The sequence below is a fragment of the Astyanax mexicanus genome, chromosome 1 (genome assembly GCF_023375975.1).
Source record: "Astyanax mexicanus isolate ESR-SI-001 chromosome 1, AstMex3_surface, whole genome shotgun sequence".
Classification (NCBI taxonomy): domain Eukaryota; kingdom Metazoa; phylum Chordata; class Actinopteri; order Characiformes; family Acestrorhamphidae; genus Astyanax; species Astyanax mexicanus.
In genome coordinates this window covers 64,866,547-64,888,238 of record NC_064408.1, presented here as the reverse complement: position 1 = coordinate 64,888,238, position 21,692 = coordinate 64,866,547, and the positions used below count along the sequence as shown (strand labels likewise).

At 37.2% G+C, this 21,692-nt stretch overlaps 1 protein-coding gene across 1 annotated transcript in view; it reads right to left on the bottom strand.

Annotated features, from left to right (window-relative positions):
* The window catches only part of scfd2 (sec1 family domain containing 2), a 226,660-nt gene that overhangs the window by 94,590 nt on the left and 110,378 nt on the right, over window positions 1–21,692 (bottom strand). Inside the window, exon 5 of the mRNA XM_049481835.1 lies at window positions 10,258–10,534. Coding sequence (XP_049337792.1) covers window positions 10,258–10,534 — 277 coding nt within the window. The remainder of the gene's footprint in view (window positions 1–10,257; window positions 10,535–21,692) is intronic.

Here is a 21,692-nt window from a genome sequence, read left to right as displayed (position 1 = left end):
AAATGAAAATAATCACTGTGATCTATATGAACGTTTTATCAGTAAACAACAAGTTGACTAAACATCAACTTTTGCATGCTTTTTATAATTCTTTCATAAACATTGTATTTGTGCAGGCAATGCTGCAAAGTGGAACAGTGCACTACTTTCTAAAATCAGCTAGACTTTAATGCAGGTTCTTGGTATCACAGAGGTTTTGAATTTGAACTTTACCGGCATATATGAAGTTTTATAGTTTTCCAAATTTCCAACTTTGACCTCCACATTTCCCCTGAACTGCAATTTGGTTCTTAATCAAAGCAGGAAAGACTGCAAGCTGAAAAGTTTGGCTCTTTACTGAAAGCTATCTGTTACACTGTGTGTGATATCCTTCATTTTTAGATATTAAGACAGTTGTGTAGTACAAGGAACGAAGAGTAAAAAAAAAGAAGGTATATAGCTTGAACAATTCATTCAGCTGACAGATTTGAAATATAATAGGTGATAAGTTTTGATTTGACAATAAAGGCCTGAAACCATGTAATAAAAATAGACTTGATGACGATTATATGATCATTATGTTCTGGTTTTAATGGATCCACCTTTTTTGTGTGTGTTCAATTTAAGTTAGCAGAATTGCTTTTCACTATATTATTACAAAAAAAAACCTATATCTTCTGATAGTATTAAAACAAGTGTTTGCGTGTGTGTGAGTGAGTGTGTGTGTGTGTTTCCAGACCCCCTTGAGGAATATAGCGAGACACTCCTATCAGCTTGCTAAACGTGCAAGATATGCTCTATTACACTGTTAAGCTTCAATGCAGATAAACAATATATACACTGTTTATCTCAAATACTCACATACACACACACACACACACACACACACACACACACACACGTGTGGGCACACGCATACCAAACACCAAATGGTGTAAAGCATACAAAACAACCATTTAAGCTGGATACTTTCCAAAACCAACATCCAGAAATGATTAAGGAGAAGAATCTTATGCCACAATACAGCAAGTACACACAGACTGTGGAGTATCAATTCAAATGTTTTAGAAGCAGCAAATACACTCATTACACAGTGCTTAGACTGATGTGTTAAAGATAAAATACATTAAGTTTTATACACCTAAACACACACTGTAATAAACCCATACAATAATGCCAACTGCAACAAACACAATAACAATTTAATCCAATTTAATCAAGTAACCAATAAAAACACACACTAAAACATCAGACAGTGGCACACAGCTAGTCCAATAGCTTTCAGCTCTGTTTCAGACATTCAGTCATAAATATGGCCAATAACACTCTGCGTTTGATAGGTGCGCTGCTGCCTGAGGTAACAGTTGTGGACTTGGCTGTGAAGAAGTTCAGTAAAGAACTCATTTCCTACAGTGCGGAGTTTAAACGGAACCGTTCTCTTACACAAACACACTGTTTCTCCCTTTAATTAAAAACAGAGACACAGCCTTGTTTTCATACACTGTGAGGACACTGCCTTTCAGTTTGAGCCAGAGCTCAAGCCACAATCTGATCTTGCTTCTCTCACAGTCTTTCTGCACTCTTTTTTAACTCATCCTCTCTGTCTATCCATCTACTTTGAGTCTTTAAATCAAATCAAATAAAATCAAATCAAATTGATGTTGCAAAGCAGCTGAATAGACATCTAATAATAAAACAAAACATAAACCAAAGAACAGCAGCCTTCTACTTTATTTTATCACTCATCAACATCTTCCTCATAATCAATCTCTCTCTCTCTCTCTCTCTCTCTCTCTCTCTCTCTCTCTCTCACACACACACTGTGATCTCTCTCTCTCTCTCTCTCTCTCTCTCTCTCAGTGAAGATAACTAGTTGAGAATGTGTTTGTATGCTGGTTAGTAAGGTAAAGCAAAACTCCCTACATGACAGCAAAAGACCAGAACAGAGAGAGTTGGATGAATGTCAATAATATGAATGAATGTATGCATTAAAATTAATTAAACATTTGTCTGGTCAAATACCACATTCATTGTCAAGTTTTTATTTATTTTGCCACTTTTTCACTACTAAATAATTAAAATAACCAGTAGGTATGTGCCTTTATTTTCAATTATGTTGAGATTTTAAAATATTTATTGAGCACATTAATATCTCTGCTGAAAGCTGGTCAAACTATTTAAGCTGATTAATCAGTGCAGGTTTTAATCTAGTCTACAAACATGATCAACCTGATCAGGCTAGACTATTTTCTTCTACTTCTTCTTCTTCTTCTTCTTCTTCTTCTTCTTCTTCTTCTTCTTCTTCTTCTTCTTCTTCAGGGTACATACTTAGCTGTTAATTGTACATAAAGGGTGTAAGGCACAAAGCCTTCACACCAGTGATCAGACGTTTTCCAGAATTCTAAATTGATCAGTAATAACACTTCTACTCCAACTAGCCTAATGCTATGTGCTAAAGAGTGTCAGCGTGAACATGCCCTCTTCACAAGACACAGCTGATGTTCGTAAACAAGTCCTGAGACCAAATGAAAGACACCTGTGTGAGAGTGTATGAGAGTGTATGTGGTGTGCATGTGTGTGTGTGTGTGTCCAAGGCTCTGTGCTTAATGAGTGCCTGGAGATGCTCTATAATTCACCTCCCCAGAGGAGGTAGTTATGAGGGTAGGAGGTTGTGTGTGTTTGTGTGTGTATTACCCTATACTCTCCATCAAATACAGGTAGTCAATTTAGGTATGCATTTATATTAAAGCAACATATTCTGTACATAGACACATCAAATACATAGATCAAACGCACCAAGTACTGAGTCTATCCAGTGTATACAGTACATACCGGCAGTATATAAGTGAGCTTACATGCACTTCATATTTTTAAAACTGCAGTACTTTGAAGTTCAGAAATTCAATTAACCTTCAGGTGGAAAAGGTTCGGATCATTGATGTATCAAAAATGTAACGTTATGTTGTTCCTCCATGAGTTTACTATAGACTCTGGCGCCCGCACGCATTAAGAATGCTCGCGCTGTGTTCTTACTAATTAAGCAAGCTACCTATCTAGCCATCCACTAATTTCATCCACAGTTTATTTCCCTCCAAACTGTCGACACTGTGTCACTGTTCTCTCTCTCTCTCTCTCTCTCATGCGCACGCACACACAGCTACATTAACATCGATTCCCTCTATTAAAGCTCTCAGATAATCTCTTCTTCTTCTAATTTAAAACGAGCCTGAACCTTATAACACAGTAAAAAACACTTGTCTAAAGGACAGTTTATACTTCTGCGTCAAACTTACGCCATAGCCTATGCATATCCAGTCACATTGTGCAGATTACGCAGCAGAGCACGTTAATACTTCTATGGCTATGGCTTAAGGTACGTGGTGAAGTATAAATTTGCCTTAAATCTAGTCTGCCAGGCCCAAACCAAACTGCACTATTACTACTGTCTCCCTCCCAAAAAAACAGGGAAATAACAGCATTTATGTGACATTTTTCAGTTTGCTTGTTTAAAACAATACTTTATTTGGTTATTTAGTACTTAAAATGGTTTTGATACCATTTTAAATAATAATTAAAACGTAATTATAAACCGTTAAGGGACAAATTGAATGTGTATATTATTTTTTTTTGTACAGTATTTCCGGGACTCTGTATTGTCAGATACTCAAAAGTAAATGATAATGTGATCGGGACATCCCTAATTAACATGCTTAAGTAAACTTGGGTAACTAGATAATGGGAAATCTCAACAGTTTACATAAGTCAGGCAATAATTAGATCCTTTGCATTGCAACCAGCCAATAAACTCACAGAGCAGTATTCAACATAAACATCATGTAAAAAAAAAAAAATAATAAACTTCATGCTGCAGCTTTATAATATATATTTTTTAAACACGTTAAGCTGCTATATGAACATACATATAATAGAAGATGATCCACTAGGGTTTGTTTTTATACACATACAGATTAAGAAATACAAAAACACTCCAGTAAAGGGTGTGCATGCACTCAAAAGAGAATAGAGAACTGCTGCGCTAAAACTAAGCTCTCTTTATCTGATTTCTTAATCTGATTTTTTTAGACCATACTTTAACCTAAGAAATCTGAATTATACTGTTTACATGACTATAAGAATAACCAGTAATTTGCAGTAATCTAATAAAAAACAGAACTTTTGAGTAAGCGAATTATCAGTCAGTGACATCATGTGTACTTCTGCCTATTCATCCAACGACAGATGATAGCTCCACCTACTTCCACTGAAGTTATATAGAGTGTTTCATCACAGATGTGTTTTGAGAACAGGACTTGAGTACAGTCAATCAGTGTTTTATAGGGGATTCAGGAGAGGGGACGTGGCTGTGTGAGAGACGCTGTCTTTCAAGTTCAAAGAGTTCAAATCTGTAAGTGTGTGTGTGTGTGTGTGTGTGTGTGGAGGGAGGTTTTAACAAAGAGCAGAAAGTGGTTGTCAGGGTGACCGAGTCTGTGGCTGTGTCTGCTTTGTATTTCACTCTTTGATTGGGATGAGTGTCACAATGAATATTTTCACTTAAATCTCTCTCTCTCTCTCTCTTTCTATCTTTCAACCTCTCTTAAACACACACACACACACACACTCACACACCTATAATGACTATAACACACACACACATCCACATGTGTTTCTGAACACACCTGTTGTGCCTTGGCACTGCAGAACAGTAATTGCAGGGCACAGCTTATAAGAGTAAAGTAGTGTGAGAGAGAGAGAAAGAGAGAGAGAGAGAGAGAGAGAGAGAGAGAGAGAGAGTTAGATAGGTGGGCCCCTTAGCCAAGTACAGCAGGAAGTCAGTAAGAGCCAAACATTCTTGAGAAGAACAAGGGGAAGGGAAGGCAGTGAGCATGAGGTGGACAGGCTCCAGTGCTCTTTAATTTCTCCCAAATGAAATCTATTTCAAAATATGAAATATGAAATACCCTTCATAAAATAAGAATACAAAGGACGAACACAACACATCCGCTCCATGTGTTCAACACTGTAAATTTAACCAAACACCAAAAGTGAGCAGCACAACTGGCAGAAGTGTAACTTCAACAATAATGTGCGTTTAAGTCCCATTAACGCAATACACCATTCATTACCAGGGCTTTGTGAAAGCAAGGTTTTGTACTGGACACTCCTTGGCAACTTTTCTCTCCTCTTATACTTTGTAAAGTGTGCTCTGGTAAACAAATCAACCTCTTTAAGATCTAAACCGACTGACTGGTTGAAGCAAATGATCTAATCTTGTAATTGTCTTGTGATTAACTGAGTAATCCAATGGATTTCTACAAGGACTATGATATTCTTAAGTAAGAAGCTGAAGTAAGTGGAAACAAATATAAAAAGTAAATCCATTTGATATGGGAACAGAATGGCTGGCTAAGTTACGCTGACCATATTTTTGTTTTTTAAAATAGGGGACACTGGGGAGACACACATGTCCACCGTGGTTAAGATGTTGCAGCTGGAGGACTTTGAGTAGTCCAAAGCTGTAAGACAGTGACAGTGTGTTAAAAATGAGACAAATACCTATAAATCGATGCAACTTTTTTTTTTTTTTTATTATATATGTAAGATGGGTTAGGAAATAGATAGCATTGGCTAGTCAATAGGCTTAAGGTTAAACAGAATCACATTGCATTTCATTAAATGGCACTGCACACTGTCCTTGTCTTACACTGTATTTAATAGTAATGTATATGCAAAACAATTAGCATCAGCTAGCTCGATTGCTAAATTTCTTTAGTAGAAAATAGAAACTATATTTAAAGATGTACTAATTTGATCAATTTCAAAAAATCCATTTGAATCCAAGCCTTTCAATATTTGTATCTGTGATTTAACAAGAAAACAATGACATGCAGTTTCAATAATGTGAAATTAAAGCACCAATCCCCGTGTGGAGAACATTTATCCTGCTAAATAAAAGGAACTGACTGAGTGAATCATAAGCCTATGAGACCATGTGATGCTCCTAAAAAAATCCCTAATTGAGCAGTGGTCTAGGCTGGCCTAACAGTGACATGTAATTTACACTAATAGTGTAGTACCGTTGCACCACAGCCCAACCTGTAGCTCTTTGCTAATCATCTCACCTACTGTACTGCACAGAAAATGAATGGGTTGATCCAGACGTTTAATTCCTTTAAACAGGTGGTTTAAAATAATCAGTTCAGCAGACAAAATGAAACTCCATCACTACTAATCACTGTAGCCCAAAAGCAGCTACCTACTGTATGCAGGGCAGTGTGCTTAAGTAAGCATAGTGTGGGTGAGCCCTCCCTTTCATTTCCCTGCTGAAAGATAGAATTATGAGTTAAAGATGGCAGAGTGGACGCCAGCCGGCCTACTGCAAAATGCTATGTGTGTGTGTGTGTGCTATGTTCAATCTTACTAAACTAATAGCTGGGCTTCAGGGTGGCTCCACCAGGCCTAACAGGTACTTTGTACTTCCCTTTGGTCAAATTAAAACACAGAAAAATCAAGGCTAAGGTAAAACATACTTACTATATACCCACACATTTGAACATGTACAGTGCACATATGAACACAAACACACACATAGATTTTAGTGAGAACAGGGGCCTTGTGTATGTGTGCGCCTTGGTTTGGATTGCATTCAAGGTTAGGCATTTGGCTCATGTGCAATTCAAAAGACCTTGCAGTTAAATATGAAAGGAGAAATAACACACACATATGGAAACACACACACACATACACTTACTTGTAATTATACCTTGGTAAGGCAGGAAAGGATTTCTACGTGATTGTGCATCACTACTGTAAGGATTTGACTGTATTCAGCCATAAAATCTTTTGTAAGGTTAGCATGATGAACAATTAGCTCACCTCATCCCAAAAATATTGGATGGAGCATCATTCCAGCATCCAGCACTAATCTTAACCTAATCAAAAAGTGATCTGATTATCTCTTCCAGTTCAAACCAGGATTCATACACTTTTTAACCAATACATTTTCATGACTTTTTCATGACTTTTCTATGCCTTCAAGGCAAATTTTCATGATCATATGATCTTTAAAACATCAGTGCAGACATGGACAATAAAACCAAAAATCAACTAAAACTACATTCATAAAATAAAACACATTTCTTTAAGCAATGTTGCTTAAAGAAATAATAATAAAATGTGCTCCAGATCCTGAGAGCTCCATTGTGTAGGGCAGAGGTCAGCAATTTTCCAATCCATTTCGTGGCGGGCCCCAAAAAGAAAAATGTTTTGAAAAATGAAGTGTAAAGGAATGGAGTGCTACAGACTAGTAGCTCTCCAGCCCAGAAGGTTGTTGAACCCAATTGCAGAACAGTTGATCTCAAGGAAAAAATAAGGAATAAAACACACAACTTGTCAAGCAGAATCGAACCTGTGTCATCAGGGTTGCGTTCCAATACACTACCACTGCCCCGGCTAGTGAATTGAAACATGGCCGGTGATAAAAGCCCTTATAAGGACATAGGGAGCCCTAGAACAGGTGAAAAATAAAGTCACACTGAGCGCGACAGAGAGACAGGGGAGGAATGTAAACAAAAGCTCACCTGGAGAAGCATTTATAGTTTAAACCGACCTCTGGTGTAGGGCTACATTACTCAACTAACTTTTCTCAGTCGATAAATGGAAAGACACATTTGTAAATTGAAAATTTCTATGACTTTTATGGTATTTTATAGTATGGTATCTTTATTTTTCCAATACTTATCCAGGTCTTGAAATTGCTATTTTCGAATTCCATGATTTTTCAGGTTTTTCATGACTGTATGAACCCTGTCAAACTATGCAAATCACTCTACAGAGTCGGAATAGTTGCAATGAAGCTGGTTTTCATCCAGCATTCTCCTGTTTTGGTTCTCTTGTTGAAAATGCCCTAAAACAACACACACACACAATCGACCTAACACTAGACCCAGAAAACAGCACTATAAAATCAGACAGGAAAGATGGCAGAAACCCAAAATCTGGCTGTTTTTTGGTGGTTGTTATGAATGGGAGCATTGTGACGTTACCAAGATTTTGTTTCAGCCTCACAGCAACAAATCAGTCTGTATTAAAGGTAATAATAATTATAAAGCTTTTCCCAAAGACCACAGTCAGGTGGCCTGTATCAACCCCCACCCAACGAGAGAACGAGAGAGAGAGAGAGAGAGAGAGAGAGTGAGTGAGGCAAAGTGAGAGAACAAGTGAACCGTAACTCTGTTAGGTGTGTTCTGACATTAAAACATGTTCAGTTAATTACTCAAGTGCCTGTGTATAAATGTGTGTGTGTGTGTGTGAGAAAAAGGAAAAGAGAGAGAAAGAGAACGAGAGTAAGAAAAAAAAGAGATGGACAGAGTAAGAGAGAGAATGATGAGGTGTGAGGGTGGTGAGTAAGTATTCCTGTCTGTGTGACGACAGGATAAAGTGAGATAAAAGCCAGAGGTATTCCCCAAATCCACTCTAACTCTTTGATACCCACCCATCCTCGACTCCCCTCTCTGTCTTTTGTTTCAGGTCCATGTCTCTTTCTCCGCTGTTCTTTACAGGTCTTTAAAGGGGCTTAAAATTTCTGCAATGCCAATATTTGAACATGTTGTGCTTACATTCAGTTCCTAATTGTGCATGATTTCATTTTTAAAACACGAAAAGCAGAACGTTTTAAAATTAAATAAAAGTTTTTTTGTTGTTTTTTTTTCACATTTTTTTATGGCATGTCTGCAGTGCTGTCAGGTTCAGCTGAAATATTAAATAATCTATAATTTTTTTTAAATTATACTTCCTTAAATTTTGAAGATGTTTATAATAATTTAGGCATCACAACTATGCATGTATCTATTTTCATGAAAAAAATATCAAGCTATTTATATGTAGAAAGTAATCTCAATGACATCAAAATCTTCACACTGTATGATTTTAAAAGGACTAAAAACACTAACATTTTAGCAATTATTAAAAAAATCACTTGAATATATAAAATGATTAAGTGATTAATCTGGCATTCTGTAGTTTGTTATACATATGATACATAGTTAAATAGAAAAAAAATAGTTTTAGGGGCCAAAAGACAGTATTTTGATGATATACCCATAATAAGCCATGGTGCTATTGCAGTTATTTAACAATGTCTCTGCATTCTCTCTCTCTCTGGGTGGGTGTGTGTTTGGTGTGGTAGTGTAGTGGTATGGATTTTAAATGTGTGTGGTTGAGTTTGGGAAGATTATGTTACGCTAGAGGTGGTCCTCATACAGCAGTGCTGTGGCTATGTAAAGCGACAAGCGAACCTCCTTCTGGTGAACACTAGGAATTATAAGACTTGCTATTATTGAAGCAAAACAAGCAGTTAAAAATTAAAATATTTAATCTGTGTCTATATATATATATATATATATATATATATATATATATATATATATATATATATATATATATATATATATATATATATATATTGAGCCTGAGATTACCCACCCTGCCCACGGACCGCTCAGCTACCAATGCATATAGTGCAAGACTGCCAGATTCAACAGGATCATCCATCAATCAACAGGTTACTGAACAGCTACTAACACAGTACACTGTCTTTCAAGGCTTTTGATCTTAAAGGGGACATATTAAGCAGTAACTCGTTTCTTAAAACGCTGCGCTTTCAAACACAGTGTTTTCAAAGAGACACGCAGCGCAGATGTACACATAGTAAAGGCTGCAAGTAGAGAATGCAGCACAGACCCTGTGTGTAAACTGCATAAAGCAGCAGAGACAGAGTTTTTTCACAGCTGTGGTAATTACTGGATATCTGGCTAATATATTAGATTAAACTGCGCCTTATCAGCAGTTTAGCTCAAATAAAAAGGAGTCTATTTGATAGCTGGGTCGAATCGAAACGGGATCACGTTCTCACCACAAATAAACTGTTTCCGAGTCCGTTTGGAACCGGATCGAGACCACCTCCTCTAGCTGGTCTTGGCTCGGTTGTTTTGATCTGCACACCTGCTCAATCAAACTGCACTAAAAGTACAAATGAATCAGAGTCTGACCAGACCAAATAGTGTTGGTGTGAAAAGGCCCTAAACTACTTTAGATTTTTCTTATTGATGGAGCTGTTCTAGCCCTTAAAGTATAGTTTAGCCAGTAACCAACACCACCAGATTATTACTCTAATTAAATTTCATTATTGACACAGTCAGTAGAATAATTACAAAACAGTGGGGCTCAAAATTGATTTTTGGATAAAATGACCTGTATGACATGTGGGTGATATTGTAGTACCTGTAATATCCTGCAGCAGAGGGCTCAGTGTGGTCTGCCGGTTCAGTAAGAGAGTCAGAGCTCCAATAAGCTCTCCCTCCACCTTCTCCACCTGCTCCTCATCCTGGAAGCCACTCTTGGTCTCCTGGGCCAGAGAGTACACGTACACCAGCAGCACCAGCAGCTCGTCCACACTTAAATCACCAGAACCAGAATCCACAACAGTGCCAGAACTGCTGGACTTAATGAGAGGAAGGAGTTGCCTCAGAACATCTGGCAGTCCAGAGTTTCCCAGTGCCTGAAACATACACAGAACCAATGGTTATTAATAGTGACAATCGATCTACAGTGATTACACTAAATAAGAAGCATAAAGGGCGCAGAGTGGTCCAGCGGTCCAAAGCGCAGCCACTATGAGCAGGAGGTTGCAGGTTCGAACCCCCACTCATGCAACTTTGCCATCAAGCTGCCGGTGCTCAGAGGGAGCACAATTGGCCCTGCTCTCTCTGGGTGGGTAGATGGCGCTCTCTCCTCACATCACTTCTAGGGTGATGTCAGCAGCACAGGGCGTCTGTGAGCTGATGTATCAGAACCGAGCCGCTGCGCTTTCCTCCGAGCACACTGGCTGCTCGGTAATGCTGCATCAGCAGCAACTCGAAAAGAAGCGGTGGCTGACTTCACATGTATCGGAGGAAGCACGTGTTAGTCTTCACCCTCCTGGTGTGTTGGGGTATTACTAGTGATAGGGGGAGTCCTAATGAGTGGGTTGCGTAATTGGCTGAGTAAATTGGGAAGAAAATAGGAAAAAAATTGAAAAGAAAAAAAAAAAACAAGAAGCATAACTGGGAAGTCAATAAAGTTGTGAGAATAGACAAATGACGAATTTATGTGTACAGTATGTGAACAGTTTTAATATTGGTATAAAAGTGGTATTTTTTGATTGTTTATACTGTTTTTTATGTTGTATTATGTGTCAATTACATGCTACATTATTATAAATCGTATCTGTTGTTCTGCAAACAAAATAACGGAACTGCAATAACAAGTGATATCTGGATAATGCCTAGACACATCAAATTTCAAGTGTAAACACACCCAATATGCATTCAACACAAGATACAAATCTGTTTACTCAAACCACTTCGTTTAACCTCTTCTAATACAACCAAAACACCAATAATAATAGAATAGTTTCATATTTCACCCCATCATAGCAATGAGATTTAAGTCTGCCTAACAGAAGACACATGTGACTACCCAGGGTATATGCATATGATCAATACCTAATCTGTATACAAGCTAGATATAAAGTCACATAAAGCTACTATAGGCCTTATCTTGCACCCTGCACAAAGCCTGTTGCGATGTTAATTGCTATCTTACACCTCGCCAACAGACTATTTTCACATCTTGCACCTGAATCATTTAAATAGCAAAAATGCTTGTGAATACATTTACGCTGATGGGTGTGGTGGCCTGGAAGTGAGGTGTTTTCAGGTAAATTTCTTGCAAATTGCTATCTTTGCAACGCAAAACAGAGATGCACCACAGATGACTGGCCCTAAATAAAGGGCTTGCAACCCACAACATGAGCCAATTCCATTAGATTCCTCAGCTAAGAAGCAGGTTAGCTGCACCACTGAAATAGCAATCCACCAATGTTACAGCACACCTGACTTTTAAAGTAAGCAGCAAGAGAAACAGTGATTGGTTTATTGTACATTGTGCCCAAAACGCACCCACAATTATTTAAGAGAATTAGTACATTAGTACCTTTTGCATGTTTTGAGCTGTGAAAGGTGTACTTTTCCTGTTGTTATGACAGCAAAGACACACTGACATGCCCTAAATCAAGCTGCTGCCCTCAAGCTGAGCCAATGTCCTTTTTTAAACCAGAGTACCCACAAAGGACTGCACTCTTCACCCTAACTGCAGTAACAGTAAATATTTCAGATTAAATGATGATAAAGGTAAGGTACATTACAATCATGCTAATAATCGTGCAGGATTGCAACACAAAAAACATAAACCGAGTTGTGAGTATAAGTTACAATCTTTTTTCTTTAAAGTTGCCTGGAAATTAGTGCAAATTTGGGCACTTGGATTAAGGTACCAGCTGCTAACATCTGACCAATCAAAGTATAAGTGGATAATTATTATGAGTATACTTAAATAATGATAATGACTGTAATAATTTACATCATTTAAATCATTTTTTCAGGTTTTTAAAATACAGGGTGGGCCATTTATATGGATACACCTAAATCAAATGGGAATGGCTGGTGATTTTAACTTCCTGTTTGTGGCACATTAGTATCTGGGAGGGGGGAAACTTTTCAAGATGGGTGGTGACCATGGCAGCCATTTTGAAATCATTAAGTTAAAGTTACGTTAAAACCAAGCACACCATTGTTTTTCTTGTGAAATTCTCAATAAGTTTAATGTGTCACATGACCCTCTTTCTATTGGGTAAAAAAATAAAATAAAATAAAGTTGGATGCAAAATGGCCGACTTCAAAATGGCCACCATTATCACCACCCATCTTAAAAAATGTTCCCTCTCCTATATACTATATATGTGCCACAAACAGAAAGTTAATATCACCAACCATTCCCATTTCATTTAGGTGTGTCCATATTAAATGGGCAATAAATTCAACTGTGGGATAAACTTTTCCACATTCATTTAATAATATATATCTAAATTTGCACAAGCTGATAAATATGGGCGGATAAAAAGTAAGAAGAGAATGAGAAAAGCTGAAAGAAAGTCTTGGAAGAAGCACAAACCAATTTCACTGCAAACAATGATGAGTGGATTTATCCCTCTGATGCTCCACAGTGGAGGAATGTTCGACCCCCCTGGCTGTAACGCAGTAGGCCACATGGGAGATGATAAAGTGCCCCCAGACAGCTCTGCATAGTTCGGAGGGATTTTGTGCAAACATATTAAATTGTGTTTAAATGTATTAGACAGAAAAGCCGCAGCAATCTTTCAGCCTCTCCAATATAGAGGAAGATGGGAAATTGTTGTATCTTTCAGCTGTAAAAGCTCAAAATTTTACTCCATACCTGTGGGACTGGGCTTGGTTTGGATAGGTTTAGCTATTGTTCCTCATACAAGTTAGATTTAAATTCCATAGCGTGTGCTGTGGCCCCACCCTGATGGGCTGATTGACAGCTGGCAGTGACAGTGACCATGGAAATCACGAAAATCCAAAAAGTGTTCTCAAAACAATTTACCAGAGAATTCAGATAAAAAACAAAATCACATTAAACGTGTTAATCCAGTTTGGGAAATAGATTTCAAATCAAAACAATTCATAAACTGCTTAGATTTCTGTCTGTTGTTGGAAGTTGAGCTGTTTTTTTTTGAGCCAGTCTGATGAAGACCACACTCCTCCTCACCCCACAACTGGCATTAAACAGCATATATCCAGCATTTTCTGCCAAAATGACGAGAAAACCATGGCATATATTACAAAGAAAAATACTGTAGAGGCCATAATGCAAGACACCAGACTTATTTAAGCAGTCTGCAGGTGTGTGTACCCCCAATCACCCAAATCCTAAATTACAATTTTCAGTAGCTTTGGGAATTTTAAAGTAGCAAAAATGAATGTTACATGTGCACTATAATTTTTCTACTGATATGCAACAAAAGTAGGTAACACCTTATAATAACTTTCATTAATATATGTTTAACTAGCGATCAGTAGATGTGAACAAAGCAGTAGTTCATCAGAATTTTAATTTCAACAAATGCTCACACATGACCCTTATTTATCAGCATGGAGATTTATATTAAAATGTTAGCAAAACATTAGCTCATCAGCATTTGAACATTAATAAATCGCTCTTAAATACGAATTCTAAACCGGGGAAATGTTTATAAATTGTAGTTCATGTTGCCAATGCATTCATTAGTATTTACAAATGTGATAGAAACTTTTTTCTCAAAGTTTCTCAAAATGTTGGAAAAAAAAAACAGTTATTAATCATTAGTTAATGGTATATTAATGAAAGTTATTATAAAGTGTTACCCAAAAGTAAGTATTACTAAAAAAAAAAAAAAATAAATAAATAAATTTATAGTAGCAAAGTCCAATTGACTCATATGACTCATACGCAAAGATGGGCATATATTTACCAATCTGCCAAAAATAAGCCTATATCCAGCATTTGGTACCAAAACAAAGAGAAAACATGACATATATCATTAAGAAAAATACTTAAGCCAAAATGCAAGATACCAGGCCTATAAGTCTGCAGGTGTGTGTAGCCCCAATCATCCCAACGCTGAAATAGAATTTTCAAAACCTTTGGAAATTAATATTTTTAAAAATACAGTTTACATGTTCACTTTCATTTTGCTACTAATAAGCAAAAGTTACTAAATAAAAGTTACTTAATAAAAAATAACATGCAATTTGCAACTAACTGACATGACTGAGTATAAACAAACAGCATAGTAGAGAGGCAGAGTCTCACAGAAGTCTCATAGAAAAAAAAGAAAAAAAAAAAAAAAAGTAAACTGCCAAAAACTTTGTGAAACAATTTCAGAAAAAAAAAAATTTTTTCTATGTAATATTGTAGAACAGATGTAATAGTAGCAATGTGCAACTAACTCATATGTCTGGGTTAAAATAACAGCAAATAAAAGAAGCAGAGTCTCTCAGAAGCAAAGGTTGAACAGAGCTTCACCAATCTGCCAAAAATAAGCCTATTTCCAGCATTTGGTGCAAAAATAAAGAGAAAACCATTATATTTATTACAAAGAAAAATATTTTACAGGTCAAAATGCAAGATACCAGACTTAATTAAGCAGTCTGCAGGTGTGTGTAGCACCAATCAACCCAGCACTGAATTAGAATTTTCAATACCTTCGGGAATTAAAAAAAAAAAAAAAAAAAAAAAAAAAAAAAAACATTTTACATGTGCACTTCAATTTTTCTACTGAAAAGCAAAAGTTACAAAACTAAGGGCTACTAATAAAAAAACAAAATGTGTATAATTGAAAAACTTTGAATATACCACAATCTACAGCTCATAATATCATAAAAAAGATTCAGAGAATCTGAAGAAATCCATCTAATCAAGCATATGAGGGTCAAAATTGGATGCTGGTGATCTTTGGGCCCTCAGACAGCACTGTATTAAAAACAGACAAGACTGGAAATCACTGCATAATCTCAGGAACACTTCCAGAAACCATTTTCTGTGAACACAGTTTTTTTTCAAGTGTAATCCACAATTGCAGGTTAAAGCTTTATCGTGCAAAAGCACGGCATCAAGCTCCAGGTAAAGAGTTAATGTTTTTAATGAAACATCTGATCTGAGTTATATGTTTTATTGTTAATAAATTGTGGGTCTATGAGACTTTACACAGCGTCCTATTTTCTTGGGATTGGGGTTGTATAAGTCAAAACAGAAAACTAATTTTAAATGATTAATGTTCATCATAGAAGTGATTTGGTGTTTTAAAAGACAAAGACCTGCATTTATTTCTGCTTTAGTTTCCCTTTATATGTCATGTTTATCTTTTTTTCCTTATGTTTTAATGTGCTTAAACATTTTTTTAAACTAATAAAGTCCATGAGTAGACCTCAAGCAATGTTTATCCTGTGACCAATCCTGGTTCTACCTCAGAGTGTTCAGCTCCATCACACCTGGCTCTAATACTCTGACAGTCCTAAAGGTCTCCTAAAATCTGCATAATAATAGAAAACCATGACCAGGACTGAAAAACTTCTAATTGTATTTGTATTTCAATGAAAACATTCAGCGAAATTGAGGTCTGAGGAGCGAATAGGAGCAGAATATTGTTGGCTCAGATCCCAGGTAGGGTTTATGCTTGCCTACGGCTCTGTGGATTGTAGAAGACCTTCATAAATGCTCTGTTCTTTGTACTGACTGTCTGAAAAAGGACAATTAAAGGACAAATTCAAGTCAAATAGGACATAATGTATGGTTTACATGAGGACATACTTTGGTGCACAGAGGGAACAGTGTGTGTTTCTGCATAAAAACGGCAAAAAAAATCTAATATTCCTGCGGATGGATTTCACTGTAATGAGAAACGGTTCTGTAAAAAGCCCATGTGTGGTTTCTGGGCCCAACATAAACACCAGCTTTCTGTGCCTCTGGAGAGAAGTGGACTGGCCTGGACTCAGAATCATGTATCTGATACCTAAAGGACCTTTGCTCTGATCCCCAGCTGAGGAACAATAAAGACCTAGACTCACTGAAGCTGAACACAATACGATGAGGCTCCAGGCTTTTGTTTCTGCTGTATGAAGAAATTACTGGCATCCCACATCAGTGAAGTGTCTTTACTCTTGGATGAGACTGAAGCAAACACCCACAGCATGACTTTATGGAGAATTTGGGCAGGGGTGGACAAAAGAAAGTGGCATTACAATTCATGTAAACATGAAATTACTGAATTACTGAAGAAAACTGAATTATTGAAGCATGACTGCACGGCAAAAGTAACTTCTTAGTGCTTCTTACTAGGCTCTCAGTAGGTGGTTGCAGTGGTGTTTCAGGTGGTTACTAGGCTAACTAGGCTTTCACATTATGAGGTGCACCAGATTATAAGGCACACTATCAATTAACTTTTATAATTTATTTATTTATTTTTTTTTTTTTTTTACGTAAGTTGGACCCAAATATAAGGTGCATTATGCGACACTAGTAAGAAACAGGGATGTTGCCATGTTTCTCTTCTAATTCAGCAAATCTCACTGCTGGGTGGTGGTGGGGGGTGAACTAAGTTAAGTAAAGCTAAGCTAAGTAAACAAAACTCTAATTCCTATAAAAATATATATTTTAAAGTCAAATTACTACTAGTTAATCTACACAGATTTCTCTCCTGAAAACTGTTTATTTGGGTGAGTAGAGCACTTCTGTTTATTTACAGTAAGCTTAGATTTCCAGATTTCCACTAAGGCTGGGTGCAGCAGCATTAGCATTAGCGGCTAACCACTACATGGTAAACACGACTGATACACTCAACTCTGAATGAATAATTGGAAAGTTAAAAGTACATTTTATTAGGGGATCTCATAGCTTAAATAGATTTATAATATGCACAAGTCAACACAGTTTAATTCAATTAACATATCAATGGTGCGTCACAATTGGTCCAACAATTCGTAATGTAGCATTACTAGCAATGGGGGTATGACTTCTTATGCAGTCCAATACAGACAGAAACAATTCCCTGTACAAAGACAAAGTTTAGTTTCTACACTTTAGATAGATCCTACTAATTTCAAATAGCTAGCATAAATTAAATATTGCCGTTGTCCAATTAAAAACAAGTATCTCAATTTCTGTAGATTTTTTATATATTTACTACATAATTTGAACAGACAAACTGTCCCTCACACCGTGCCAAAATGTTTTGATGAACGGACCAATAGAAATACTAATAATAGAAAATGACCGGAAATAACCTTTTTTTAAATTGACTTCCTTTAAAAGTTCTCTCTCCATTAAAGTTGCTGTTTTGGAAATACATGTTTTTCATTGGACACCGAAGATATACACCCAAAGCAAAAATTTGGATCTCTGGAGAATAATGCAGACTATATTATATAGATAACTATATATTATATTGGCAAATCTGCTTCTATTACCTTCAATCAACCAGCAAAGCTCAACAGTCACATTTACATAAGATTATCAATTGCTTGATACATTATTAAAAAGTTAAATTATGTTCAAGTGTGAGAATACTACAAGTATTTTGTGATCATGAAATTGAATCACACTTCATTCATTCATTGATTTAAATCAATGTTTTTAAATGGCTTTGCCTTGTTGCATGAGAATGTGCCACATGTGACCATGTTCTTCCTAAAGTCTTTGGTCCCTTTCTCAATTACAATGTTCTTGGTTGTAAAGGAGGAAAGGCTGATTTGGAACACCTCAAAGAGCTGGAGAGGGTCCAAGACCACTGGGTAAGGCTGAGGACTGTTTGCCATACCCGCTCACAGCCAAACAGACGGGAAATGAGCGCTCCCTCTCTTCCCCTCTCCGTACAGAGATAATCAGTGTGAGCGCAGGCCTGGATCAGCGGGAGGAAGTGATAAGCTTTGGCAGATGACCTGCATCAGATTGTGTCACACCTGCTCAGTGTCAAACCCTTCATGCTCATACACATTCATGCTGAAGAGAGAGTGTGGGAAACTGCAGAGTGACTTTCTCACTGGAAAAGACAATGATGGTCTGTGGAAGATGATGATGTTGTCTAATCAATCAGGCGTGTGCACAGAGAGACCCCAAAAGGGACTGAGGTCCTGCTGGTCAATAAAGTAAATCACAATACATAACAGGTATGAGGCTATTTTAATATAAAAAAGCACTACTTGTACAAGATTTTGCACTTTGAGCAATGCAATGGGAAAATAATCTTTCTTTGGAAGCACAAAGTTGGTTTATTTAATTTTATTTAATTTATGTATTCATGTTATTCCTAGAAAAGCGTTTAAGCTGCAAAACAGTAATAACAGTAATAGTTATATTTTAACCAAACCGCGCCTAGTGCGAGTACACCCTTACAGCTGCAAAGTTGACCACAGAGCAGAGGCAGCTAGACTGTTAGCCAATCAGGGACGATATGTTTGCATGTATGAATATTTATGAGCAAGAGCCAAAGTCCTATCGTTCTTTCCCGCCCACACCTCCACCAGATTAAAGCAGCATAAAAAACGGATCACCAGAGAACTTTTTTTTTAAGAAAAACAAGCTTAAAGGGCATTCATTCATCCTAGAGACCACAACTAGACATTTTAAAATGAATTAAAAAAAAAAAAAAACAATGGAATGAGACATTTAAATAAACCCAGCCCACCAGTTAAAGGCTTTGACAGACTTGGTCTGAGGCCTGAACCAGATATGAGGAATTGAACCCAGGGCACAAATAAGTGAAAGCCAGGCGAAAAAAAGTGAGTGCTGGTGCTAGACTAAAAGCCCATCAAAGCTTACATTATCATAAGCTCTATTATCTCTTTAGCTAGCTAACCACACAAAACAGGAGAGGAGAGCATAGATGACTGAATGAAGTTACACTTGTATAGAACCCTTCTAGACACCCAAGGACACTTTACAATCCATACAAAACCATTTACACTTATCCACACACACACACAAACACATACACACATAGGTGAGAATTGGCAGCCAATCACGCACACCTTACTCCAGTGGTGTGCAGTGAGGCCCTTATAACAATAAGTAACAATAAGTGCATGTAAATAATTAAATTTTTTAAATCAGGAAATATATAAATCATAGTTATTGTAAGTGTATTGACTTATTTTAAAAATTAACTAAAATAAAAAAACAGCAACTAATTCAAATAACTACTCTGTGTTTTTCAGTTGCTATAGGACTCTTATCTGACTGACAATGGTACTGACCAATCAAAGCATTTTAAAATGGCTTCTGTCCTCTTGTGTCTGTCCTCTAAAGTATACGGTATCGCTGGACTGGACAGCAATGGTGGTGGTGTCCAAACAAGATGGCAACCTATTTTTTAAACTAGCCAATCAGAGCAGAGATCATCAAATTATTCATTAACCAACAGCTTTTTTTGTGAGCTGATAAGAGACTAAACCATAGGGCTGTGATTAAGCATGACAATTCGGTAGTTTTAGGTATTTTTAATCACATATTTTCTATGTAGACATCAAAGAATTATATAGTTAAAATACTGTATAAATGCAGTTTGGTAACATTTCTACAGGAACACATACATGAGTGCATGTACTGCCTTTTGTTGGCAGGTATACGCATAGTTACACTTCCAGTTGTTTTATTTAACAAGCCCCTCAGGGTCAGAGAGCTTTAATATATGTTTCAAATAACTAGATGCCTAGAAATCCTGTCCTAAATAAACCGTTGTATCTATTCTACACTGATTTCTTCAAATGTTGCTACAGTAAGTTCATGTACTGTATGTGGGCAGTCTGTTGGCATGGACTCATCTGTGTGAGTTATACACTTGCCCCACACAATCCTGCTCTCCATCATACTCTCCCTGAAAAAAAAAAAAACAGTGCATGAGCACGCTGCTCCAGCCAGCTTCCTCCCCTGGAGGCGACTTACTCACATCAGCCCCAATCACGGCCCACATTTTTCTCGTTAAACGTTGTGAAATGGAAACCGTGCGCAACCCTTGCTCCAATTATTTGTCAGAACATAGGCGTTTCGCTCCTTGGTTTTGTTTGCGAACAAAAGGAGGACAAGAAAGAGAGAGAGAGAGAGAGTTCCACAAAAAGAGGGAAAAGAGAAGGAGAGCTAGAGACTTACTGCTGAGAGACAAAGGGATAAACATTGCTCTCTTTTATCATGTTGTTTCTACATGATCATCATGATGATGGTGATACATTTTAGGCAGTTGAGTCACAAAACTTCAGTGCATAAGTATGTATATGTGTATGTGTGTGTGTGTGTGTGTGTGCGTCTGCATTTCACTGATGGTGAGCTCCCCTGTTCGCTGGCGTGCTCATGTCCCCAGACTGATGTATTTTTAAAGGCATATTTTCAGCTGTCGGGACTCCTAACGGCCTGCGCTGCCGCGTGTTTGTGTTCTTAGGAACACTTGACATCTGCGTGCGAGTCATGTTCGGCTAATTTGGTTGTCCAATAAAGCAACCTGCTGGGACAGACACGAGCGCGCGAAAACTTTCTCGCACACACATGCACTCAGGACTCAGGCTCACGGTGAATTTACAGTTGTTGACTTAGCGCTCAAGGCCGTTACTTTTCTCTAAATGTAGCCACATTCTTCCTTTCCCGCTCCAAACAGCCAGCAAGGCCAAACAGATCAGGGAAAGGGGGACTGGATGGATTGTAGAAAGATGAGAAGAAAAAAAGAGGCCCATGGTCAACCTCTCATCTCTAGAAGGCAACCTCCTGCAGCTCGTTCTCTCTCTCTTTTTCTCTCTCTCTCTTTCTCTCTCTCTCTCCTGCTTTCCTCTACGCAGGGATGCGTCATTATCATATTCTCAGTGATGGCAATGTGAAAAAAAAAGCTCTTACTGTAAATATCTTTTTTTTATTAGATCCAGATCATTTACACTGAATCCTCTGAGCCTCCATAATGCTGCAGTCTAAAATCACAAATGTTTAATAAAGATATGATTCATGATTAAAAACGAGAGAGAGGGTGCTGTGATTGGCACATAGTAAAAAGCTGTACCATTTGGATTGTTGCAAAATTACAATTGTGTGCCAATGTGTTTATGTAATTATTTCCAAAAACCTTCTATTAAGAAAGCCCAGTATTTATTTCATATGTTATTCAGCACCTGGTTTGGTTAATAAGTTTTACATTAAGTTACATTAATAAGGAGTGTTTCCTCCTACTAGCTTAATTAAAAACAATTATTCTAAATATTCCAACATAAAAAAGTGTTTCTACAAACATAAAAACACAAAATATC